Below are 23,236 nucleotides of genomic sequence, written 5' to 3'. Positions count from 1 at the left end.
TTATCTTCAAAAATTTTTTGCAAGAATTAAATTAAATTTCACAAATAATGAAATTCTTCGTTGAAATTCAAAAATTTTCAAAATTTACTATTTGAATAAAAGTTCTCAGAAGAATTTAATTATTTAAATAAAATGTAATAAAATTTATTGCAAGAATTCAATTATTTTTACAAGTAATAATATTTTCCACATGAATTCAATTATTTAAAAAAAATTAATAAATATCGTTGTAAGAATTCCATTATTTTCATAAATTATAAAATTTTTCTGAGGATTTCAAATATTTTGAATCCAATTTAAAGTAAATTCTTAGAAAAATGGAATTATTTTCTTAAATTTTTTGCAAGAATTTAATTACATTTAATCAATATAATGAAATTCTTCTTTGAAATTCAAATATTTTCAAAATCTACTATTTGAATAAAAGTTCGCAAAAGAATTTAATTATTTAAATAAAATGTAATAAAATTCGTTGCAGGAATTCAATTATTTTTACAAGTAATAAAATTTTTCACATGAATTCAATTATTTAAAAAAAAATTCGAAAAAATTGATTGAATTCAATTACTTTCATAAATTAATAAAATTTTTTACAGGATTTTAATTATTTTTAATACAATTTTAAGTAAATTCTTCAAAAAATGTAATTATTTTCAAAAGTTTTATTAAAATTCTTAGAAAGAATTCAATTATCAATTATTTTTGAGAATTCATGCTATAATGTTTTTAATATTCAATTATTATCTAAAATTCATTTTTAAATCAATTTTTATCGGAAAATTCTACGAGAATTCAATTATTTAAATGCAAAAATAAATAATTTATTGAATGAATGGATATTTTTCGAAATTGAATTATCATGAAGATTTTTATCATTAAAATTGAATTTTTTTCGAGGAATTTTAATAAAATTTTCAAGAATAATTACATTTTTCGAGGAATTCAATTAAAAATGTATTAAAAATAATTGAAATTCTATGATGAGTTTTATTATTCAATGAAAATAATTGAATTCTTTTAAAAGATGTTATTATTTATGAAAATAATTGAATTATTGCGAAGAAATTTAAAAAAAATTTGTAAATAGTTGAATTCCTGTGAAATTCTTATTATTTATGAAAATAATTTAATATTTGCTTAGAATTTTGTCTACATTTTTTTTTAAATAATTGAATTCTTTTGAAAAATTTTATGAAACTAGTAGATATTGAAAATCATTGAATTGGTGAAAATTTTTTGACAATAATTGAAATTTTGCAAAGAATTTTATTAAAATTTTTGAAAATAATTGAAATTTGGAGAAGAATTTTATTATTATTAAAGATAATTGAATTTTGATGGGAATTTTTAAAAATTTTTGAACATAATTGAATTTATGCGAAAAATTTTATTACTTTTGAATATAATTGAATGTCTGCAATTATTTGTAACTTCACCAAAATTAAATTTTTTCCAGTTACTTTAATAAAAATCCCTGACTTTTCCCTGAATTCCCTGATTTCCCTGACCAGTGGCAACCCTGAAGTAATGTATAAAAAAAATATTCTCAATTTAAGAATATATACTATAAAAAAGGTGCCCAGGATAATCGTGGAAAAGTTAACGTCCCGTGTGGAAAATGAAAATTGGTCCTAGCCAGGTCCTACCTATTTTGCCCTGTTAATAGCTTGGTCCTAGGTTGGCAGTGTAGGTTGGACCAACAATGGGTGGTGATGCGATTCTAGCCTGGTCCTAACTTGGGAGCCTAGTTAGGACCAGTTTATGGGTCCATTTTAGGACCTAGAAAGGACCATCTCAGACAGTATTTTCTATTTCATTATAATTTTAATTAGTTAATAATATTTGTTAAAGAAATAACCTAAATTATTAATAATAAGTATTAGTTTTAATTAATTATTATTTTTTTCAATTAAGTGATGACCAAAAGCGAATTCATAAATAATGTTAGTATATGTAGAGATTAATATATATTCCTCTAATATATACATTAAAAATTATAAAAAAAATTAGAAATTTGTTAATTAAATTATTTTACAGTATATATAATCATTAAATTGCATACTTATACGAATACAATGCAGAAAAATCGGAATAAACGCAAACCTAAGAAGTAAATAAAATCTAACGCACGCGGGAATCGAACTTACGACCTACGGACTACGAGACTAACGCCCTAACCACTATGCTAATGAAACTAGTTGAGATGAAAATTTTTATTGTCAGTGACTTGTGGACTTGCTTTTGATGATTCAATATAGTAATTATTGACACTAATACACGATAATAAATAAAAAAAATAGTTTAACAACAACAATAATAATAAAATAATATCCAAATATAAAAATTCAAAAATTAATATTTTTATATTATATCAAGAAAAAAAATATCTGTACATTTTCGTTAAAAACAGGTTTTTCATTGTTCTCAATCATTTTCAACATTAATTTCTTGGTCTAAAAAAAATATTCGTCTTTTGGACTTGGAAATTTTTCCTAATTAATTAAGCGGGTGATCCACTTTTTAAAAAAATGTCAAAAAAATTTATGTTAAAAACACGTTTTTCATTATTCTAAACAATTTTAAGCATTAATTTTTTGTTGCAAAAATTTTTTAGACTTGGACTTAGAAATTTTTGTTAATGAAACTAGGAAGCCCAGGTAGGTCCTGGGTTGGACCTGGGTGGGTCAGCCCACATTCGAATTGCAATATCTCTTAGTGTTTAGCACCAACTTAAACGAAATGATAATTATATTGCAGTCTGTATCTGTTTAAATAAATAAATAAATTTTGCTGTTTTATTAACTTTTGTAACAAATTACTTAAAAATTTGCAGTTTTTTATCTAACTTCGCGATTATTACACTTGAGTAGTGAAATATGAAGATAATTTATAATTTTAACAATTCAGCATTTGTTTAAACAAAAAATTGTTGTTATTTATTAATTCTTAAGACAATAAAGCGTCTAGACACTTGTAGTCTTTTAAAATTTTGCAATTAACTAATCTGAGTATTTACTTATTGCAAAATTAGAAAAAACTGCTAGTTTCTAGGTTGATTGTGTAAAAAGTTAGTAAATAACAATTATTTGTTTAAACAATTGCTGAATTAATAAATTAATAAATTAACTTTATTTTATAGTATTTGTATAATTTTCTGATTTATGTCAAACAATAAATTGTTTAAACAAATATGATTATCAATTAATTTTATAAATATTAATTGAGAATATTTATCAATTTTTACATGTTTTTCATGTATCAATTTTGACACTTTATTTTCCTAAAAATTTTTCTAAGTCATAACTGGATCTCCTAGCTAGTACCAAGTTAGGACCAGCCTAGGATATATAAAAAGGGGTTGCCAAGTTAGGTCCAAGCTAGGGCCAATAATCATTTTAGGCATAGCATGGTGATTTCTACACGGGGTTAGCTAATACTAATAACGTTAGACTAACATTAACTAACGTTAGGCTAACGTTAGGCTAACGTTACTCTAACGACATTTTTTGACCACTAATGTCAGATTATAACGTTAGTTACCATTAGTCTAACGTTAGTCTAACGTTAGTTAACGTTAGTAGCATTAGCTAACGTTATCTAACGTTAACTTTTCCACCTGGGGCCCCACTTAAATTAAGTGGAAAATATTCTTACTATAAGAATATATTCTCATTGTAAGAATATTTCTACTTAATTTAAGTGGGAAATATCCTGGGCACCTGTTTCAAAGTATATATTCTTAAATTAAGAATTTTTTTTTTCAGTGTGGTGTGTAAAAAGTAAAAACAATAAACTACGTTTTCGGACATAAAAAGTATTTGAAACTAAAAAAGAAAAAGAAAAAGAAAAGTATGGTGAAATGATGCAAGAAGTGATTCAGTGCAAAGTTGCGGTGTGCTCATTTTAAATACCTTGAAATTTGCACGTTGACGATCATTTTAAATATGCGTAAAGAGGTTGCTCGTCCAAGTGAATGAGTTATTTTCTTTATATATTATATCTGACGAGCTCTATTTAAATTTGTTACCTTATTGTACACAATATACATACGTATTTTCCTTCTCGCTTCCACAATATTTCTCACGTAATGCTAAGAAAACTGCGTTTGACTTCTAATCCATTATTCATAAGAACATTATTCTCATTACGTGAGATCTCATTGCTTTTATCGAATGATATCCACGCCCGATATAATTCTCACGTTCTATTAGTATATGTATCTATATAATTATATTATCTCAGAAGTCAATGAGTCCGAACGAAGGTGACAAGCTATTTTCATTCAATCACAAATTGAAAAGTTATTTTCATTCATGTCAAGTTCCTTTAACAGGCTCCGGACTCGATGATTAATTTTCAAAAAGTATCAAAAAGTAGCTTTAATTTTACTGAAAAAAGTAGCTATCGAATATTAACTTTAACAAATAAAAATAAATTGTTTAAGTCGATTCACAAAAATTTGATTCAGTATTTCCCTGACTATTTCCTGAGTTCAATCAAAAATATTTATTTTTATTTTGTGTCATAAATCTAAAAAAGTGTCTAAATAGTAACAAATTGTGAAAAAAGTAGTTTTTAGGTTCTAGTAGAGTTACAGCTAAAAAAAATACAAAAAAAATTATAAAATTAAAATTAGGTACAAAAAGTAAAAATTAAAATTAAATACCTGAACACTCCGCATTTCTCCTTTTAAACCAGGATAAGTCTATAATAATAAATTTACAAAGTAACTCATTTCTTTTGTTTATTTTCAGAGCAGAGCAAAAACTACATAGTCTTAAATACTAAAACACATAACATTCCGTAATAAATAAAATCTACAAATATCTTAAAAATGAATGAATTACGCTTAATATGTATCAATATAGAAAGTAATGAATTTTTTTTACCATTTACACTTATAAACATATCATGAGATGAATATTTTTCCCATACTTTTTATTCCTCATTTTGCAATATAAAATGAGAAGAAAAAAATAAATTAAAATGCGACTACTTAATTGAATTACAATTTACAAGCTAGCGATTCATTTTTTCATGATTTAATAATAAGAGAAAAGTATCTGAAAAAGAAATGTTAATAAAACAGAAAATATTTTCAGTATAAATACCATTTTCATAAAATTAAATTTTTATAAAATAAAATTTTCATAAAATGAAATTTTCATAAAATGAAATTTTCATAATATAGGAGAGAAACTTATGAATAAAAGGGTTTCTGAATCCACCGATCTGGAAGCATGTAATTGCGAAGCTCAAAGGCATGATAAGATTATAAATCACGTTAAAGAAAAATCTTTACACGATTTATTACTTCCGGAATGGATGGAGGTCTAGTAATCAAAATGCTGTGTAATAAAAGTATAAACTTTCTTTTAAACTAAAATATTTTCTCGCACTCACACATATATATATATATATACGTGTATATCACACTTATTTAAAAAAAAAATTTCTTTTAAAACTGTACATGACAATTGGCCTATAGGAAGTGAACTTAAATTGAAAGAAGTCAGCTGCAAAATTAAGGACAACAGTTGTTCACTTTTTTCAACTATTTACTGTTAACAGTAAATTATAAATAATAAAAATTTTACACATATTTTAATTTCATCTCCAATTTGTCATAATTCCAAAAGTTGTTTGGATTTGTAATCATTAATTTTTACTTGCAGTAATAATTAATTTTTACTTGTAATAATATGTAATAATTCTAATAATTTAGATTTAATTTATACACGGAGAGAAAATGTATATTAAATTTTGTAAAAGTTTTTTCAATTTTGGGAAAAAGTGCACAAAACGAAAATTTTGACATAGAAAAATACTAAAGAGTGGAAGAAATAATATAAAATTTAGTAAAGTTATATTAAAATTCTTGTTATTTGATATAATTATACTAAATTTCACAAAAGTTTTTTTAAAGTTTAGTATTTTTTACATCAAAATTTCGCATTTTTTCCCTAAATTGTGAAATACTTTTAGAAAATTTAATATAAATTTTCTTTCCACGTATTAAAGTTAGATTTATTTGAATTTTAATTTGAATTCAAATAATTAAATTAAATTAAAATTAAATAAAGATCGACTCATTACTAAATTCCTCTACTTTCTTTGAAAATTCTTTATACAAATTCACAACTATTTCTAAATACTTTTAATATTGAATATTAAAATCAGGGTTGCCACAGGTCAGGGAAATCAGGGAAATCAGGGAAAAGTCAGGGATTTTTATTAAAGTTACTGGAAAAAATGGAATTTTGGTGAAGTTACAAATACTTGCAGACATTCAATTATATTCAAAAGTAATCAAATTTTTCGCATAAATTCAATTATGTTCAAAAATTTAAAAAAAATTCCCATCAAAATTCAATTATCTTTAAAAATAATAAAATTCTTCTCCAAATTTTAATTATTTTCAAAAATTTTAATAAAATTCTTTGCAAAATTTCATTTATTGTCAAAAAATTTTCACCAATTCAATGATTTTCAATATCTACTAGTTTAATAAAATTTTTCAAAAAAATTCAATTATTTAAAGAAAAATTTTGACAAAATTCTAAGCAAATATTAAATTATTTTCATAAATAATAAGAATTTCACAAGAATTCAACTATTTACAAATTTTTTTTAAATTTCTTCGCAATAATTCAATTATTTTCATAAATAATAACATCTTTTAAAAGAATTCAATTATTTTCATTGAATAATAAAACTCATCATAGAATTTCAATTATTTTTAATACATTTTTAATTGAATTCATCGAAAAATGTAATTATTCTTGAAAATTTTATTAAAATTCCTCCAAAAAAATTCAATTTTGATAATAAAGTTCTTTATGATAATTCAATTTTGAGAAATATTCAGTTATTCAATAAATTATTTATTTTTGCATTTAAATAATTGAATTCTCGTAGAATTTTCCGATAAAAATTTATTTAAAAATGAATTTTAGATAATAATTGAATATTAAAAACATTATAGCATGAATTCTTAAAAATAATTGATAATTGAATTCTTTCGAAGAATTTTAATAAAACTTTTGAAAATAATCACATTTATTGAAGAATTTACTTAAAATAGTATTAAAAATAATTAAACTCCTGTGAAAAATTTTATTAATTTATGAAAGTAATTGAATTTAATAAATTTTTTCAATCAATTTTTTCGAAATTTTTTTAAAATAATTGAATTTATGTGAAAAATTTTATTACTTATAAAAATATATGAATTCCTGCAATAAATTTTATTACATTTTATTTAAATAATTAAATTCTTTTGAGAACTTTTATTCAAATAGTAAATTTTGAAAATATTTGAATTTCAACGAAGAATTTCATTATATTGATTAAATGTAATTAAATTCTTGCAAAAAATTTAAGAAAATAATTCCATTTTTCTAAGAATTTACTTTAAATTGGATTAAAAATATTTGAAATCCTTAGAAAAATTTTATAATTTATGAAAATAATGGAATTCTTACAACGAATTTTATCAATTTTTTTTAAATAATTGAATTCATGTGGAAAATATTATTACTTGTAAAAATAATTGAATTCCTGCAATAAATTTTATTACATTTTATTTAAATAATTAAATTCTATTGAGAACTTTTATTCAAATAGTAAATTTTGAAAATTTTTGAATTTCAACGAAGAATTTCATTATTTGTGAAATGTAATTTAATTCTTGCAAGAAATTTTTTATGATAATTTCATTTTTCGAGAAATTGACTTAAAATTGTATTAAAAATAAAATAATTGAAACCCTGTGAAGAATTTTATTATTTATGAAAATAATTGAATTCTTGCAACGAATTGTATTATAATTTTTGTAAATAATTTAATTTTTTTTGAAAAATTTTATGAAAATTAAAATTTTTATAAAACAGGAAGATATAAATTGCTCCGAGTCGAAGACTCGGAGTGATTGATATCTTTATGTTTTATAATAATATTCTTATAAGTTGTTGAATTTTAAAAATATTTTAGGGTCAGGGAGAAAGTCAAAATCAGTCAGGAAAAAGTCTGGAAATCAGGGAAATGTCAGGGAAAAACAAAAATTAATTTTTTGTGGCAAAACCCTGTAAAACGAAAATTAGAAATTAAATTAAATTGAAAATGCACCTAGAACGACAATAATTTTATTTACAAGTTTGAGGTTTCCTATGAGAGAAATAAAATGATATTAACCTCTTTTGCGTCTTTCAATTATTACTCGTGGCCGCTGAGATGGTCGAGTGAACGGACACAGAGCCAAGACCGTCCTTTATACTTTCAGCGTCCTCATCATAATTGTACGGATCTAAGTAGGGCTCAGTTTGTACGCCAACGTCCTCGTAATCAAGTTCGAGGGTGTCTTGTTCATAAATGACGTCGTGACTCCGCGGTCTTGCAACAGAAGGTATCCAGGGCTGGGGCACTCCTTTCCCAAGGGCCAAGAACACCGCTGCTGTGGTCAATAAAACGACAGATGCCACGCCAAATACCAATCGCCAAGAACCTGCGATCTAATATAATATAAAGAAGAACAAAAGGAAAAAACTATTTAAACATCTGCATTTCCTCGAAGAAATAAATGTCAATTATTTGCGAGAAAGCAAATAATTCTCTTCGTCTTTCTCTTTCTTTAGAGAATATGCAAAGAATTTAGAATAAAAGCTAGAATGTAAAAAAAATTATAATACTAAAAATTAATAGTTAACTTAGAATAAAAATTAGTATAATTAAAGATTATCTTAATAAAGATTATCTTAATAAAATATTATCTTAATAAAATACTGTCAAAATAAAAGATTATCTTAATAAAATATTATCCTAACAAAATACTATCATAATAAAAGATTATTTTAATAAAATATTATCTTATTAAAAAAATATCTTAGATTTTAAAAAATTAGGTTAATAAAAAATTAGTTTAGAATACGAAATAAAATTCTAAATTCCATGAATTACGGCCGGAGAAAAGGAGAGGGGGAAGGTACAAGACCAATTAGTGTAGTAGGAGTGGGGATAGCGTCAGTTGCGCGCGCAACTGACGCTATCCCCACTCCTACTACACTGATTGGTCCTTCTTCCCTTTTCTTTCGAGTACATAAAGAATTTTATTATTTTATAAGTTAAATTATATTTGTAGATAGGGAAAATTGCAAAAATAGTCGAGAAAAGCGTGTGGAGAATAAAATATAAAATAGGAGAAAACGAAACTGTGGATAATAATTATGTATTCTATTAGGAAAGTTGATGCTTATCATTTAAATGTATAATAACCATTCTCTTAAGTCAATGTCAATGAAATGCCTGCTCTATGTATTCATGCATTTTATTATTTGCTTAATGACATAATAATTTATGCTGATGAATTTGCAATCTAGATTACTTTACCGAGTAATAAAATCATTATTTTATATTATAATATAAGGATAAATTGTTACTGTAACCTCTTCAAAATTATTTTCATCATTTCAATTCAATTATTATTTTCTAGAATTTTTAAATAAAATTCTTCTCTAAATCAATTATTTTTAATAATTTTTCAAAAAAGTTCTTCTTTGAAAATTTTTAAATTCATTTCTTTAACATTCAATTTTAGGTGAAATTTCAGTTATTCGGGAATTCTTCAATTAAATAAACATTAGAAAATAAAAACTTGAAATAATTTTAAAAAATTTCAAATAAGGCTTTTTGAAAAAAATCAGTTCCATAGAATTTTTAATTAAAATTTATATAATTTCTTAATATAATTGAATTTCGGCGAAGAATTTTGCTTTTTATAAAGACAATTGAAATGTTGACGAGAATTTTTTGTTAAATTTTTGAAAATAATTGAATTTCTGGAAAATTAAAATAATTAAATTAAAATTAAATAATTAAAATCTTCCTCCTTCATATTTTCCTATTTTTCTGTTGGGGAGGGAGTTCGAAATAAAAAATTTGTTGTTAATTTGAATATTATTGTGGAACTTACAGATCCGTGAAGAGCTTGCGTGACAAAATAATTGGCAGCAAGTAAACCAGCCGCGCCCAGGGTGGAGCAAAGTGCACATGCTGCAGCAGCACAGGCCGGTGATTCCGCAGGCGCAAGATCGGCAATTGCCGCTAATGCGCCCGCTGGAGCGGTACCGGATACCAAGAGTGCTGCAATTCCCAACCACACTGCGCCTAAGGCTTGACAACCCGCGTAACCAGCCACAAATAAGAGGGCGGCCGGAATAAAATGCGCTAAAGAGAGAATAAGAACCAATTTTTTTTTATTCATTTTTACAATATTATTAAACAAAATAAAAAAAAAAACTCTACATTTAAGAAAATTTTCACTTTTCACAAAAAGCGATGAGCAATGTCCGACAAAATTATTAGTTTTGCGAAGAAGAGTACATTTTTGTGGTTTGAAATAAAATTACGTATACTTTTTGTTGAAACTGTATTTTAATTATTATCTGTATAGGTACAATATTGTTAGGGAAAAAATTATAATTGCATAGTGTAATTGTACAATTTATTTATAAAATATAAATGTGACGCGCTACTAAGAAAAAATGTGAATGTACTTAAGAAGCAAAGGATTTAAAGGGTTGTTTTTATCATACATTTATCTTTATTAATTAAAAGTTCTTTTTTAAGTCTTTTAATTTGAATTCACTTTCTATTGAATGTTTTGGGTACAAATTCAATAAAAATTCAGTACAAATTTTAAGATTTTAAGAAATCTTTAAACGGTTTTTAAGATTTCAAGATAATTTTAAGATTTCTAAAGATTTAAAAAAAATTTTTTAATTTTAAGAAGTTCTTAAGACTTTTTAAGATTTTAAAGGAATTTTAAGAAGTTTTTAAGACTTCTTAAGATTTTAAAGAAATTTTAGGAAGTTTTTAAATATTTTCAAAGATTTTTAAAAATTTTAAGACGTTTTGAAGATTTTTTAAAACGTTTAAAGAAGTTTTTTATGATTTTTTTAATATTTTAAAGAAGTTTTAAAGAAGTTTTTCAGACAATTTTGAGGAGTATTTAATATTTTAAAATATTTTAAGAAGTTTTTAAGACTTCTTAAGATATTAAAGAAATTTTAAAAAGTTTTTAATATTTTTAAAGATTTTTAAAAATTTTAAGACTTTTTGAAGATTTTTTAATATTTTAAGGAAGTTTTAAAAAATTAAATTCTATTTAAAATTTCCTTAAAATCTTTAAAATTCTTAAAAACTTCTTAAAATTTCCCTAAAATATTAAAAAATCTTAAAAACTTTAAAATTTAGAGAAAATTTTAAGAAGTTTTTAAGGTTTTTTTAAGATTTTTTAAGATTTTATAAGATTTTAAAGGGGTTTTAAAATTTTTAAGAAATTTAAAAAAAACTTTTTAATTTTTAAAACCTCTTAAAATCTTATAGAATCTTAAAAAACATTAAATTCTATTTAAAATTTCCTTAAAATCTTTAAAATTCTTAGAAACTTCTTAAAATTTACCTAAAATATTAAAAAATCTTATAAACTTTAAAATTTTGAGAAAATTTTAAGAAGTTTTTAACATTTATTAATATTTTAAGAAAATTTTAAAAAAAGTTTTTAATATTTTTTAAAATTTTAAGACGTTTTGAAAATTTTAAAAGAGATTTTAAGATTTAAAAAAAAAATTAAGATTTTTGAAAGATTTAAAGATTTTTTAAAGTTTTAAAAAAGTTTTAAGAAGCTTTAATGAAAACTTTTAAAATTTTTAAGATTTTTAGAAGTATTTAAGATTTTTTAAGATATTTTAAGATTTAAAAAAAAATGTAACCACTTTTTAAGAAAATTTTAAGAAAATTTTTTAAGATTTTAAGGTAATTTAAAGATTTTTGAAGACTTTAAAAGAAATATTTAAGAAATTTTTAAGAGTTCAAGATTTGAAGAAAAATTTTATAATTTTTAAGATTTTTTAAGATTTTAAGGAATTTTAAGAAGTTTTTAATATTTTTAAAGAATTTTAAAAATTTTAAGTCGTTTTGAAGATTTTTCAAAACGTTTTAAGATTTTTAAAAATTTTAAGATGTTTTTAATATTTTTGAAAACTGGTTAAGAATATTTTTAATGTTTAAGAAGTTTTGAAGACTTTTTAATTTTTTAAGAAAATTTTAATAAACAGTTTTTGAGATTTTTTAAGATTTCAAAAGATAATTTTAAGATTTTTAAAGATATATTTAAAATTTAAAGATGTCTTGAAAATTTTTGAAGACTCTTTAAGATTGTTAAAAATTTTAAGAAGTTTTAATACGTTTTGAAAATTTTCGAAGAGATTTTAAGATTTAAAAAAAAATTAAGAAGTTTTAAAGAATTTAAGATTTTTTTAAGGTTTTAAGAAAGTTTTAAGAAGTTTTAATGAAGGTTTTTTAAGATTTTTAGAAGTGTTTAAGATTTTTTAAGATTTTAAGATAATTTAAATATTTTTGAAGACTTTTTAAGATTTTTAAAAATTTTAAGATGTTTTTAATATTTGTGAAGACTGTTAAGTGTTTTAAATTTTTAAGAAGTTTTTAAAACTTTTTAATATTTTAAGAAAATTTTAAAAAGTTTTTAAGATTTTTTAAGGTTTATTTATCTTATTTAAATTTTAAAAGTTCTTTTTCAAATAGTTTAAAACAACTTTTTATTGAACATTTTTTGTATAATAAATACATGAAGTTTAATAATTTTTAATTTATTCAAATTTTATTCAATAGATTCTCTTTCTGTATTTTTATTCAAAAAATTAGAAACATAACCTAAAATTTTTTTGCAATTTAAGTACCTTCACAAATACACTTATAGTATGACTGCTATTAATTGTACTCCTAAAGTTAATATTATAAATATACCGTAGATGTCCCAATTACCGTCCATTTTTTAAGATTTCTTGTATAAAAATAAAAATAAAAATTTATAACAGTTTACAAACTGCCTCTTAGAATATAATAAGTAGTCAACGTAAACAGTTTTGAAAAAATTTTATTCCATTTGTTATTCTTAGAATAAATTTGAACGGTAACTGGGACTTAAGTCTACGGTAACTGGGACATCCACAGCATTTAGTTTTAATAATAAAAAATATTTTCTAAAAATTGTAAAAAAATCAAGATTAGAAAAAAAGACTAGAATAATAAAAAAAATAAATATTATGTTTAAAAATATTAACAATTTTATATTTTTGGATAAAAAAATAAATAAATTTATGTTTCAATAGTAAAAAATATATATATTTTTGTAGAAATGTCACTGTTAGGAAAAAGTACAAGAAATGGTAAATTCAACTCACCAGTGTAGACAACAAGTTTCCTCGCCGTTGTCGTTGATACAATCTTAGATTCCCGGACATGATCGACCAAGAGGCCACATGTTAACGCAGCGAGAAAGTGCCCAATATGGGGTAAAGTCATCAGCACTGAGTCCTGAATTAAAAACAAATTTCAAAAATTGACCAAATCTATAATATTCCTTAAAAAAATTAAAACAAATAAAAAAAAAATTCGTAAAGTTCTGGTCGCGTGGGTAAAATGTAATAACGTGGGAAATCGTAAACTTAAGGAACAATGTCCCATGAGACAGGATAAGATAGGCGATTTATAAACTCCCCCCTGTTATTTATAGAAAGTATTGTAATGTGTGATATACACGCCCGCTATTTTATCGATACTACACACCAGCCTTTTGTGAAACTAGATACGCATTGTTTCCATTTCTTTTTTACCAAATCAAATCAAACCTATCGAGAAATTTCGAAAATGTTAATTTAAAATGTTAATTTCGGAAATGTTAATTTAAAAATTTAATTTCGGAATTTTTTGTATTTATTTACTTACATTTGCGGTGGAAAAACCGTAAATGAGCTTTAGGTACTTGGTCATACCGAGGGCGAGTGTAGCATCACCCCATTGGTTCCCCATTGTTGCAACTGCCGAGGCCCAAACTGGAACGGACCTCAAAAGTTTTCCCCAAGGTATAACAGCCGCCTATTGTTTTTTTTTTTTTTTTTTGAAAAAAGTACTTAATAAATATGTAAATTAAAAATATTTAAAACGGTAGGGTTTTTAGAAAAAATATTCAATAATGACAGTTTTCCTCCGTATGGAAGTTTAAGAAAGTTATAATTTGAATATTATGAGGATATTAATGAAATACACTTACATTGGTGTCGTGTTGATAGGATCTTGGAAAGTCTTTAACAAAACGACCAAATGTGAAGTACCAACATAGAGCCAATATGGCGAGACAATAGCAGAGAGAGTCTCTTCCAAATGATCTAACAACTGCCGTTCCAATCCATCCGGTTAAACAGTATCCGACACTGACAGCTGTCAGAATTTTAAGATTTAAATTAAAGACAATTATAAAAAGTTTTTTTAAATTCTTTGAGGTTTCAAGAAGTTTTTTACATTTTATATGATTTTTTTAGATTTTAAGAAGTTTTCAAAAATTTTCAAGACTGTTTTAGATTCTTAAAAGTTATAAGAAGTATTGAAAATTTTTTAAGAATTTAAGAAAATTTTAAGAAACTTTTAATAATTTTTAAAAAGTCTTTAAGATTTTTAAGGAGTTTTTTAGAAAGTTTCGAAGAGTTCTTAAAATTTTTAAAGATTTTAAGAAGTTTTAAAGTTTTTTAAGATTTTTTTTTTAATTTTAAAGAAGTTTTTATAATTTTTTATATTTTAAGGAAATTTTAAAGAACTTTTTCAGACAATTTTGAAGAGTTTTTAAGAAGTTTTTAAGGTTCTCTAAGATTCTCTAAGATTTTAAGAAGGTTTTAAGTTTTTTTTAAGATTCTTTCAGATTTTAAAGAAGTTTTTAAAATTTTATATAATTTTTTAAAATTTTAAGAAGTTTTTAAAAAAATTTTGAAGAGTTCTTAAAATTTTTAAAGATTTTAAGAAGTTTTTAAGGTTTTTTAAGATTCTTTAAGATTTTAAATAAGTTTTTCAGCCAATTTTGAGAAGTTTTTAAGATTTTTAAAGATTTTAAGAAGTTTTTAAGGATTTTAAAGGAATTTTAAAAAGTTTTTAAGACTTCTCAAGATTTTAAAGAAGTTTTTAAGAAAATTTTGAAGAGTTCTTAAAATTTTTAAAGATTTAAAGAAGATTTTAAGGTTTTTTAAAATTCTATAAGATTTTAAGAGGTTTTTAAGATTTTTTAAAATTTTAAGAAGTTTGTAAGATTTTTGAAGTATGTTTAAGATTTTTAAAGGTTATAAGAAGTTTTTAAGATTTTTGAAGAATTTAAGAAAATTTTAAGAAGTTTTAAAATTTTTTTGTGATATTTTAAGATTTTAAAGAAGTTTTTAAGATTTTTTAATATTTTAAGGAATTTTTAAAGAAGTTTTTCAGACAATTTTGAGGAGTTTTTGAAATTTCTAAAGATTTTAAGAAGTTTTAAGGGTTTTTAAAATTCTTTAAGACTTTAAGGAATTTTCAAAATTTTTTAAATTCAGAAAACATTTTTTTAAAAAAATTTTTTAATTTTAAAAACCTTTTAAAATTTGATAGAATCTTAAAAAACCTTAAATTCTACTTAAAATTTCCTTAAAATCTTTAAAATTGTTAAAAACTTCTTAAAATTTCCTTAAAATATTAAAAAATAAAAAGAACTTAGAAATTTTGAGAGAATTGTAAGAAGTTTTTAAGGTTTTTTAAGATTCTTTAAGGTTTTAAAGAAGTTTTTTTATGATTTTTGAATATTTTAAGGAATTTTTAAAGAAGTTTTTCAGACAATTTTGAGGAGTTTTAAAATTTTTTAAAGATTTTAAGAAGTTTTTAAGGCTTTTTAAGATTTTAAAAGATTTTAAGATTTTTTACTAGTTTAAGGAAATTTTAAGAAGTTTTTAATAAACTTTTGAGGAGTTTTTAAGAATTTTAAATATTTTAAGAAAATTTTAAGTTGTTTTTACGGTTTTTTAAGATTTTAAAAGGTATTTTCAAGATTTTAAAAATTTTAAAGTAATTTAAAAAAAAAATTTTAATTTTAAAAACCTCTTAAAATCTTAAAGAATCTTAAAAAACCTTAAATTCTACTTAAAATTTCCTTAAAATCTTTAAAATTCTTAAAAACTTTTTAAAATTTCCCTAAAATATTAAAAAAATCTTAAAAACTTTAAAATTTTTCAAAAATTTAAAGAAGTTTTTAAGGTTTTTTAAGATTCTTTAAGATTTTAAAGAAGTTTTTTATGATTTTTTAATATTTTAAGGGAATATCAAAGAAGTTTTTAAGATTTTTGAAGTCTGTTTAAGATTTTTTAAAATTATACAAAGTTTTTAAGATGTTTTAAGATTTTTTAGGAACTTAAGAATATTTTAAGAATCTTTAAAGTTTTTTAAGATTTTAAGAATAAAACTGCAAATTTTTCCTATTTAAGTGTATTCCAAAAATCGTACTTACCAGCGTAACAACTGAAATACCAGCTTCTGTGTGTGCTTTTAAACCAAGTCATGGCGAGCATATGGGCTGCAGGCATTGTTGCGCCCTGAATGAATAATTTTATATATAATTATTTTTTGTGTCTTAATTTTAATTCTATAGTTAATAACACAAGCCAACGTACTTTTTTGATTTTTGATACCAAAATCATTTTCATTTTGTCCACTGAACACGATCTTCACCTTCAAAATTGTCTATCAAGTCAGGTCAAAGAGAAAACTTATCGAAAATCCCCAAAAACACCCTTTTTTGAAGTCGATTCCCAATTTTCTCGAAAACCTAACGTGCTACTCTATTTTAGAACCCTGGATCGTATTCAGCGGACAGAAATACATAGAAAACCACTCCCATGTCAAAAATGTTTCTTCAAATTTTACCCCCACTTTTTTCAAAAAAAAAAAATATTTTTGAGTTCAATAAGAAAAAATAATAAACGTACGGTGCAAAGTCCTTGAAGAAGTCGAAGGGCAACGTGAGAGGGCCCCCTCCATGCGGCTGGGACCAAAAGTGAGGCGAGACAAGCGCTGAGAACAGCCCGAGAAAATACCATAGAGGGCCCTGAACGTCCCCAAACTAAACAGCCTCCCAAGATGGGTCCAGCAACTTGGCCCCATAAAAATGCCTCTCGCATGTTGGCCTCTGCTCGTTCCTCTGGGGGTATCTTAACGGTATGTACATTGACTTTTTAAAAATTAAACTGCTGTTACTGTATATAATTAATCCTAGACTTCCTAACATGCTTGCGGCTTGAACTTATCAAATTTTTATATTTGTTAAAAATAAATTTTAGTATTAATAATGCATTGACGACAAAGTGTATAAAAAATTTTGTAATTATGCAAAATTGTTCTTAAGCAAATACAAAAAAATTAAAATTTCTCCCTGAAAAAAAGTGTGTATATTTTCTCTTCAATATAGACGACAAAGAATTGTTCCTATTTTTTTTTTGATATTACTATATAACTTTAAAGGAAAACTGTATGAGATTTTCTCACGCACCATATCATTTCTTCAGATAAACAATACGAATATTTTACGGTATAATAATCTTTGGAGAACAAATTATATTTCAATAGAAGTTAAATTTCTTTTCTTTCCGAAAGAAGAACAGTTTTATCTTAAACTTCAAAAATTTAAATAAAAATAAATATATGGAGCTGTACATAAACTACGCAGAGAAAAAAAACTATAATGCTGTTTATTGCGTCAAAAAAATATGTCATTGATTCGATAGCATTTTTTTTTCTCAGTATAGTAAATAAAATAATAGGTATATAGTATAAAAATTGAATAAACATACTTCCATTTGAATGAGTCCGACATCTTCGGTTCTATTTCGACTGCTAATATTAACGAGCATATCACAGTGCCAAGATGTATCGATGATGGCATGATTGCCCTTCTGATTCGCCAGTAAAGCAACAGAGGAACTAACTTCAACTGCACCTGAAAGTGCGAATCCAATTGCTACGAGGGTAGCAACTATATGACGTGCACGCACCGCCGCTGAAAGTAGAGAAAACAAATTTACATTTAATTGCATACATTTAGCGCCGGAAAAACAACAGAAAAATTATTTTATATCCGTTTTACAACCTATTTGAACATATTACATAATTTCAATTTTTTTATTTACTTTCTATCTCGTTCCCTTCACTCCTAACGTTTCACCCTACCACTCTTTCCATTAGGCGATTGTTTTCATTTTTTATTAAGCTTCTTTTAAACTGTGTTCAATTTTGAAATCATGTTATTTTTAAAAATGCTTTCCAAGACCGAATCTGTTAAAATTTGTATAAACTAATTTGTAATTTATTTATTTCTCTCTAAATGTGAATTTAAATACGAATCTAAATATAAATTCATATTTCTAACAGAAGTATGTAAAACAATAAATATAAACTTAATAAATACAGTTTTTCTAAGGATATCAAATTGAGACAAAAAACGAATCAAAAATGTTCCTTCGCAACAATTTTGATTCGTTTTTTTGTCTAAATTTGATATTCTTAAAAAAAACTGTGAACATGAAATATTTAAATAAAATTATATAAAAAAATTTTAAAAATAAAATATACAAAATATAAAAAGTATAAAAAGTATAAAAATTTAAAAAAATATAAAAAATAAATAAAATATAAACAAATATAATATAAAAAAAAATATGAAAATAAATTCAGGACTATTCTTATTAATATTCAAATATTACCAAGCATTTACTTATATTTTATATAAAAAGTATAGAAATAAGTACAAAAATATATTTAACAACTTTTTGAAATAAGAAAATTCCATTTTGTCATGAAATTTGGAAGGTGAATTATGGTAACTTTCCTCATAATTAGTTCAATAAAGTCACATGTTACCTTGATACACGTGCGTGTCTATGTATTGTTTGAGTTAAATCAGAATTGTTTTCAAAGATTCTTATCAAGAATCACAAATAACTGGCTCCATATGTCTACATTCATTTTTAGAAACGATATGATTACAAGCTTCACACTCAATAATTAATTTTTAAAAAAAAAGTATCAAAAAGTAGCTATCGAAAATTAATTTTAACGAATCAAAAAATTGTTTTAGTCGATTCACAAAAATTTGATTCAGTATTTCTCTCACTGTTTCCTGATTTCAACCAAAAATATTTATTTTTATTCTTATCCTGCTTCTAAATTTTTTAAAAATTCAATTATTTTCTAAATTTTTATCCTAAAAAAGACAATAGTATTTAAAAGTAATTTTTCAAAGTAAACAAATAAAATTATTTAATAAAATTTAATTTAAATTCTTCACAGAAATTAAGAAAATAAATTAATACTTTTTCAAAGTCAAAATTTAAATGTTATTACAGTTTTACATCAATTAAAAATTTTCAACGATTTTAATTTAATAATCTTTTAAAATTTAGTTATTTCTAAAAAAAAGTCGAACTATAGCGCTTTTAATATTCAATTATTATCTAAAATTTCAACTGAAATTCGTTTTTAAATCAATTCTTGTAAGCAAAATTCAACTATTTAAACATAAAAATAAATAATATTTTGAATAATTGAATGTTTTCCAAAATTTAATTCTTATAAAGAATTTATCAATTTTTCAAAAAAATAATTGAATTTTTAAGAAGAATTTTGATATTTATGAAAATAATTGAATTCTTGCGAAAAAATTTATTTAATTTTTTTTAAATAATTGAATTCTCGTGAAAAATTTTATTATTTGGGAAAATAATTGAATAATTGTGAAAAACTCAAGAAAAAATTCAAGAATTTATCAATTTTTTAAAAAATAATTGAATTTCTAAGAAGAATTTTATTTCACTTTTTATAAATAATTGAATTCCTGGGAAGAATTTTTTTAAACTTCTTGAAAATAATTGAATTTTGGCAATAAATTTTATTCCTTATGAAAATAATTGAATTTCTGAGCAAAAAATTATAATCTTTAGAAATAATTGAATTCTTTACGAGAATTTAAAAAAAAAATTATGAAAATAATTGAATTCTTAAGAAGAATTTTATTTAATTTTGTTCCAAATAATTGAATTCTCTTGAAAAATTTTATTATTTGGAAAAAGAATTGATTTCTTTTGAAAAATTTTATTATTTGTGAAAAGAATTGAATAATTGTGAAGAATTAAAGAAAGAAGTCAAGAATTTATGAATTAAAAAAAAAATTGAATTTCTGAGAAGAATTTTATTAAAATTTTTGAAAATAATGAAATATTTTGAAAGAATTTTATTAGAAAATTTGAAAATAATTTACTTCCTTCGAAGAATTTTATTATTTCCAAAAATAATTGAATTCCTCCAAAGAATTTTATCAAAATTTTTAAAAATAATCGAACGTTTTGAAATAATTTTATTAAAAAATTCCTAAAATAATTGTATTCGATCGAAAAAAAGTATAAAAATCGTTAAAATATAAAATTTTTTTTTTTCAAGAATTTTCTAAAAACTGTTAAAATTAAAAATAATTAAATTTAATTAATATTTGAAAAATTATTGTATTCTTTCTTTTAATTTAATTAAAATTGTATTAAAAATAATTGAATTCCTTCGATTTATTTTCTTATTCATGAAAATAATTGAATTTATACGAGGAATTTTCATATTTATAAAAATAATATGAATTCTTCCAAAGAATATTATATATTTAATGAGAATAATTGAATTGTTTCGAAGAATTTTATGAGAATTTTTAAAAATAATTCAATGTTTTGAAAGAATTTTAGTAAAAATTTTAAAAATAATTGAATTCTTTTGAAGAATTTTAAGATTTGTAAAAGTAATTTGAATTCCTTCAAAGAATTTTATTATTTAACAAATATAATTGAATTCCGCCAAAGAATTTTATTATATTCAAGAAAAATAATTGAATAATTCCTCCAAAGAATTTTATCAAAATTGTCGAAAATAAATGAATTATCTTTTATAAAAATATAATTGTATTCTGTGAGGAATTTTAATATTTATAAAAATAATTGAAGTCCTCCAATGAATCTTATTATTAATGAGAATAATTGAATTGTTTTGCAGAATTTTATCATCAGAATTTTTGAAAATAATTGAATATTTTGAAAGAATTTTATTTAAAATTTTGTAAATAATTGAATTTCTTTGAAGAATTTTATTGTTTATGAAAATAATTGAATTATTCTGAAAAATTTTGTTTTTTATTAAAATAATTGAATTTTTTTGAAGAATTTTATTATTAAAAAATAATTGAAAAGTTAAAATAACTGAAAGTTTTGAAAGAATTTTATTTAAAATTTTTTTAAATAATTGAATTCCTAAAAAAAATTTTTTTTATGAAAATAATTGAATTCCTTAGAAGAATTTTATTATTTATAAAAAAAAGTTTAATTTTTGCAAAGATGAATTTTATTTCATTCATTTTAAATAATTTGAATTCTTGTGAAGAAATTTATTAAAATTTTCAAAAGTAGGTAAATAAATTCTTGAGAGAAGAATTTTATTTAAATTTTTATAAAAATTTTAATTGAAATTTTAATTTCTTTCTTTTATTTAGAAGATGGAGAATTTTGAGTCTTAAAAATTTATAATCATTTCTTTCATTGTGACCCTAAATTAATAAGGCTAATAATATTAATTAATTAATTAATTAATTAATTAATATTATTAATGTTAAATACGATCGTATTTTAAATAAATCGATATAATTTTTCAAAGAATTATCACAAACCAAAGATAAGAAAATCAATATATAAAAATAAAAAAAAATTGAATCACGTGATGACACTTTTTTATCAGACTGCACTCTCTAAATCTGAATATGTGAAATTTCACTTATTGTACGTTATAAGTCGTCCTCTCGATCAATAAGTGCATATACACTTATAAATAAGTGAATTTTTCACTTATTCTGAGTGAAATTTCACTTATTATAAGTGTATATGCACTTATTGATCGAGAAGACGACTTATAACGTACAAATATGTGAATTTTCACATATTCAGATTTAGAGAGCAAAGTTTATATTCTTTACGCGAAACACATTTATCATTTAGACACAATCAATATTATCATCATCATTATCATCATCATCTTGCAAATTTCATCTTTATTTCTCTTTTTAAAAATTTTTTTCCGTCATTATTTAATCCAATTAATTTTACGAACCTCGCACTTCTTTAGCGGCTTGTTTAATTTGTACACTTCCACGCTTCACGAAACTTACACTTCCTCTCTTAACGAAGTCTGCCATTTCACAAAAACCGAGAAAACACTCTGACTAACTATTAACATCTCTTTCTCTCTCCTCCTTCTTATCACAATCATTCTATTTGATTCTCAAATCCATTATCTTACCCGACTATCATGAATAAATTATACAAGTGTCCTCGACTTTGCTTTCGACAATAATGATGCAAGATAAAGACAAATAAGGTTCAACAAATTTTTTTTTTATCTTTTCTCTCTTTTAGAAAATTACGCATCAGATAAATATTTATGTATATTAAAAAAAAGATGACGATTTTAAAGATTTTTTTTGTGAAAAGGGAGATTTCTTATTTACGGAAAAATTCAAATACGGAATTTAAATAAAAATCACTAAATTTTCTATTTTAAATTTCAGGTGGATGCGATTTTTAAACAGAACTTCAATCAAAAATCGCATCGACTTTGAAACGTAACAAACTCTCTAAAGAATATTAGTAAAAATTGTTTACTAATTTGAATTAGTAACTGACTTTTTGCTTTTGAATTCGAAAAATTTACTAATTAATAAAAGTTTATTAATTAATTACTAATTTATTAGTAAAATTTACTAATTCAAAAGCAAATAGTCAGTGTCTAATTTGTATTATTAAACATTTTTACTAATTTAAATTAAGAGCTAGAAATTTTTAAAACACCTTAAAAAATTATAATATTCTGTTGTTTAGTAACAAAAATTTTTCTGCAGATATCAAATTGAGACAAAACGTTGCTTCGCAACATTTTTGATTCGTTTTTTTGTTTCAATTTGATATCGGCAGAAAAGATGTAAGAAAAAAATTAAAATTTGAAACTTACCCCTAACTTCTCGTGCGGCTAGTCTTAACTGAACGCTACTCCGTTTAAGACGTACAAGTGCCGCCATTCTTCTTCTTTTCTTTTAAAAAGAAGATTTTTTCTTTTTCTTCTTAAAAAAAGAAAAAAAAAATTTTTTCCAACCTTCACCTCGGAAAACTCCTATATTTCCGACACATTTTACAACTTACACTCCACTGACACTGTTAGACATTTGAAAAAGTAGATCAATCTGTCCTAACCGGCGCGTGAGGACTGGTCATCGAAATTACGAGTGAATGAACATCTCCGTTAA

General features: G+C 22.9%; 2 protein-coding genes across 6 annotated transcripts in view; one reads left to right on the top strand and one right to left on the bottom strand.

Moving 5' to 3' along the window:
* Positions 1-10,102, top strand: part of LOC122498573 — a 26,211-nt gene extending 16,109 nt beyond the window's left edge. For both annotated transcript variants that reach the window (XM_043606365.1, XM_043606364.1), the window contains exon 4: positions 9,970-10,102. The gene's annotated coding sequence lies outside the window, so the exon portion shown is untranslated. The remainder of the gene's footprint in view (positions 1-9,969) is intronic.
* LOC122498574 (sialin-like) overlaps positions 1-23,236 on the bottom strand; it is a 24,749-nt gene extending 1,513 nt beyond the window's left edge. For 2 of the 4 annotated variants that reach the window (XM_043606367.1, XM_043606368.1), the window contains exons 1-9: positions 22,048-22,203; positions 17,709-17,914; positions 16,848-17,069; positions 16,370-16,454; positions 14,129-14,295; positions 13,804-13,953; positions 13,260-13,392; positions 9,968-10,221; positions 8,194-8,510 (exon numbers count right to left, since the gene is read on the bottom strand). In XM_043606367.1, the coding sequence (XP_043462302.1) occupies positions 8,208-8,510; positions 9,968-10,221; positions 13,260-13,392; positions 13,804-13,953; positions 14,129-14,295; positions 16,370-16,454; positions 16,848-17,069; positions 17,709-17,914; positions 22,048-22,132 (1,605 nt within the window). In that variant the 5' untranslated portion in view covers positions 22,133-22,203 and the 3' untranslated portion in view covers positions 8,194-8,207. Of the gene's footprint in view, positions 1-8,035; positions 8,511-9,967; positions 10,222-13,259; positions 13,393-13,803; positions 13,954-14,128; positions 14,296-16,369; positions 16,455-16,847; positions 17,070-17,708; positions 17,915-22,047; positions 22,204-22,944 lie in introns of those variants that run through there. The other 2 variants (XM_043606369.1, XM_043606366.1) reach the window with 2 other exon arrangements.

Source organism: Leptopilina heterotoma, unplaced genomic scaffold (assembly GCF_015476425.1).
Source record: "Leptopilina heterotoma isolate Lh14 unplaced genomic scaffold, ASM1547642v1 Lhet_152, whole genome shotgun sequence".
NCBI lineage: Eukaryota > Metazoa > Arthropoda > Insecta > Hymenoptera > Figitidae > Leptopilina > Leptopilina heterotoma.
The sequence above is the reverse complement of the archived record's forward strand: the minus strand, read 5'-3'. Positions and strand labels throughout refer to the sequence as shown.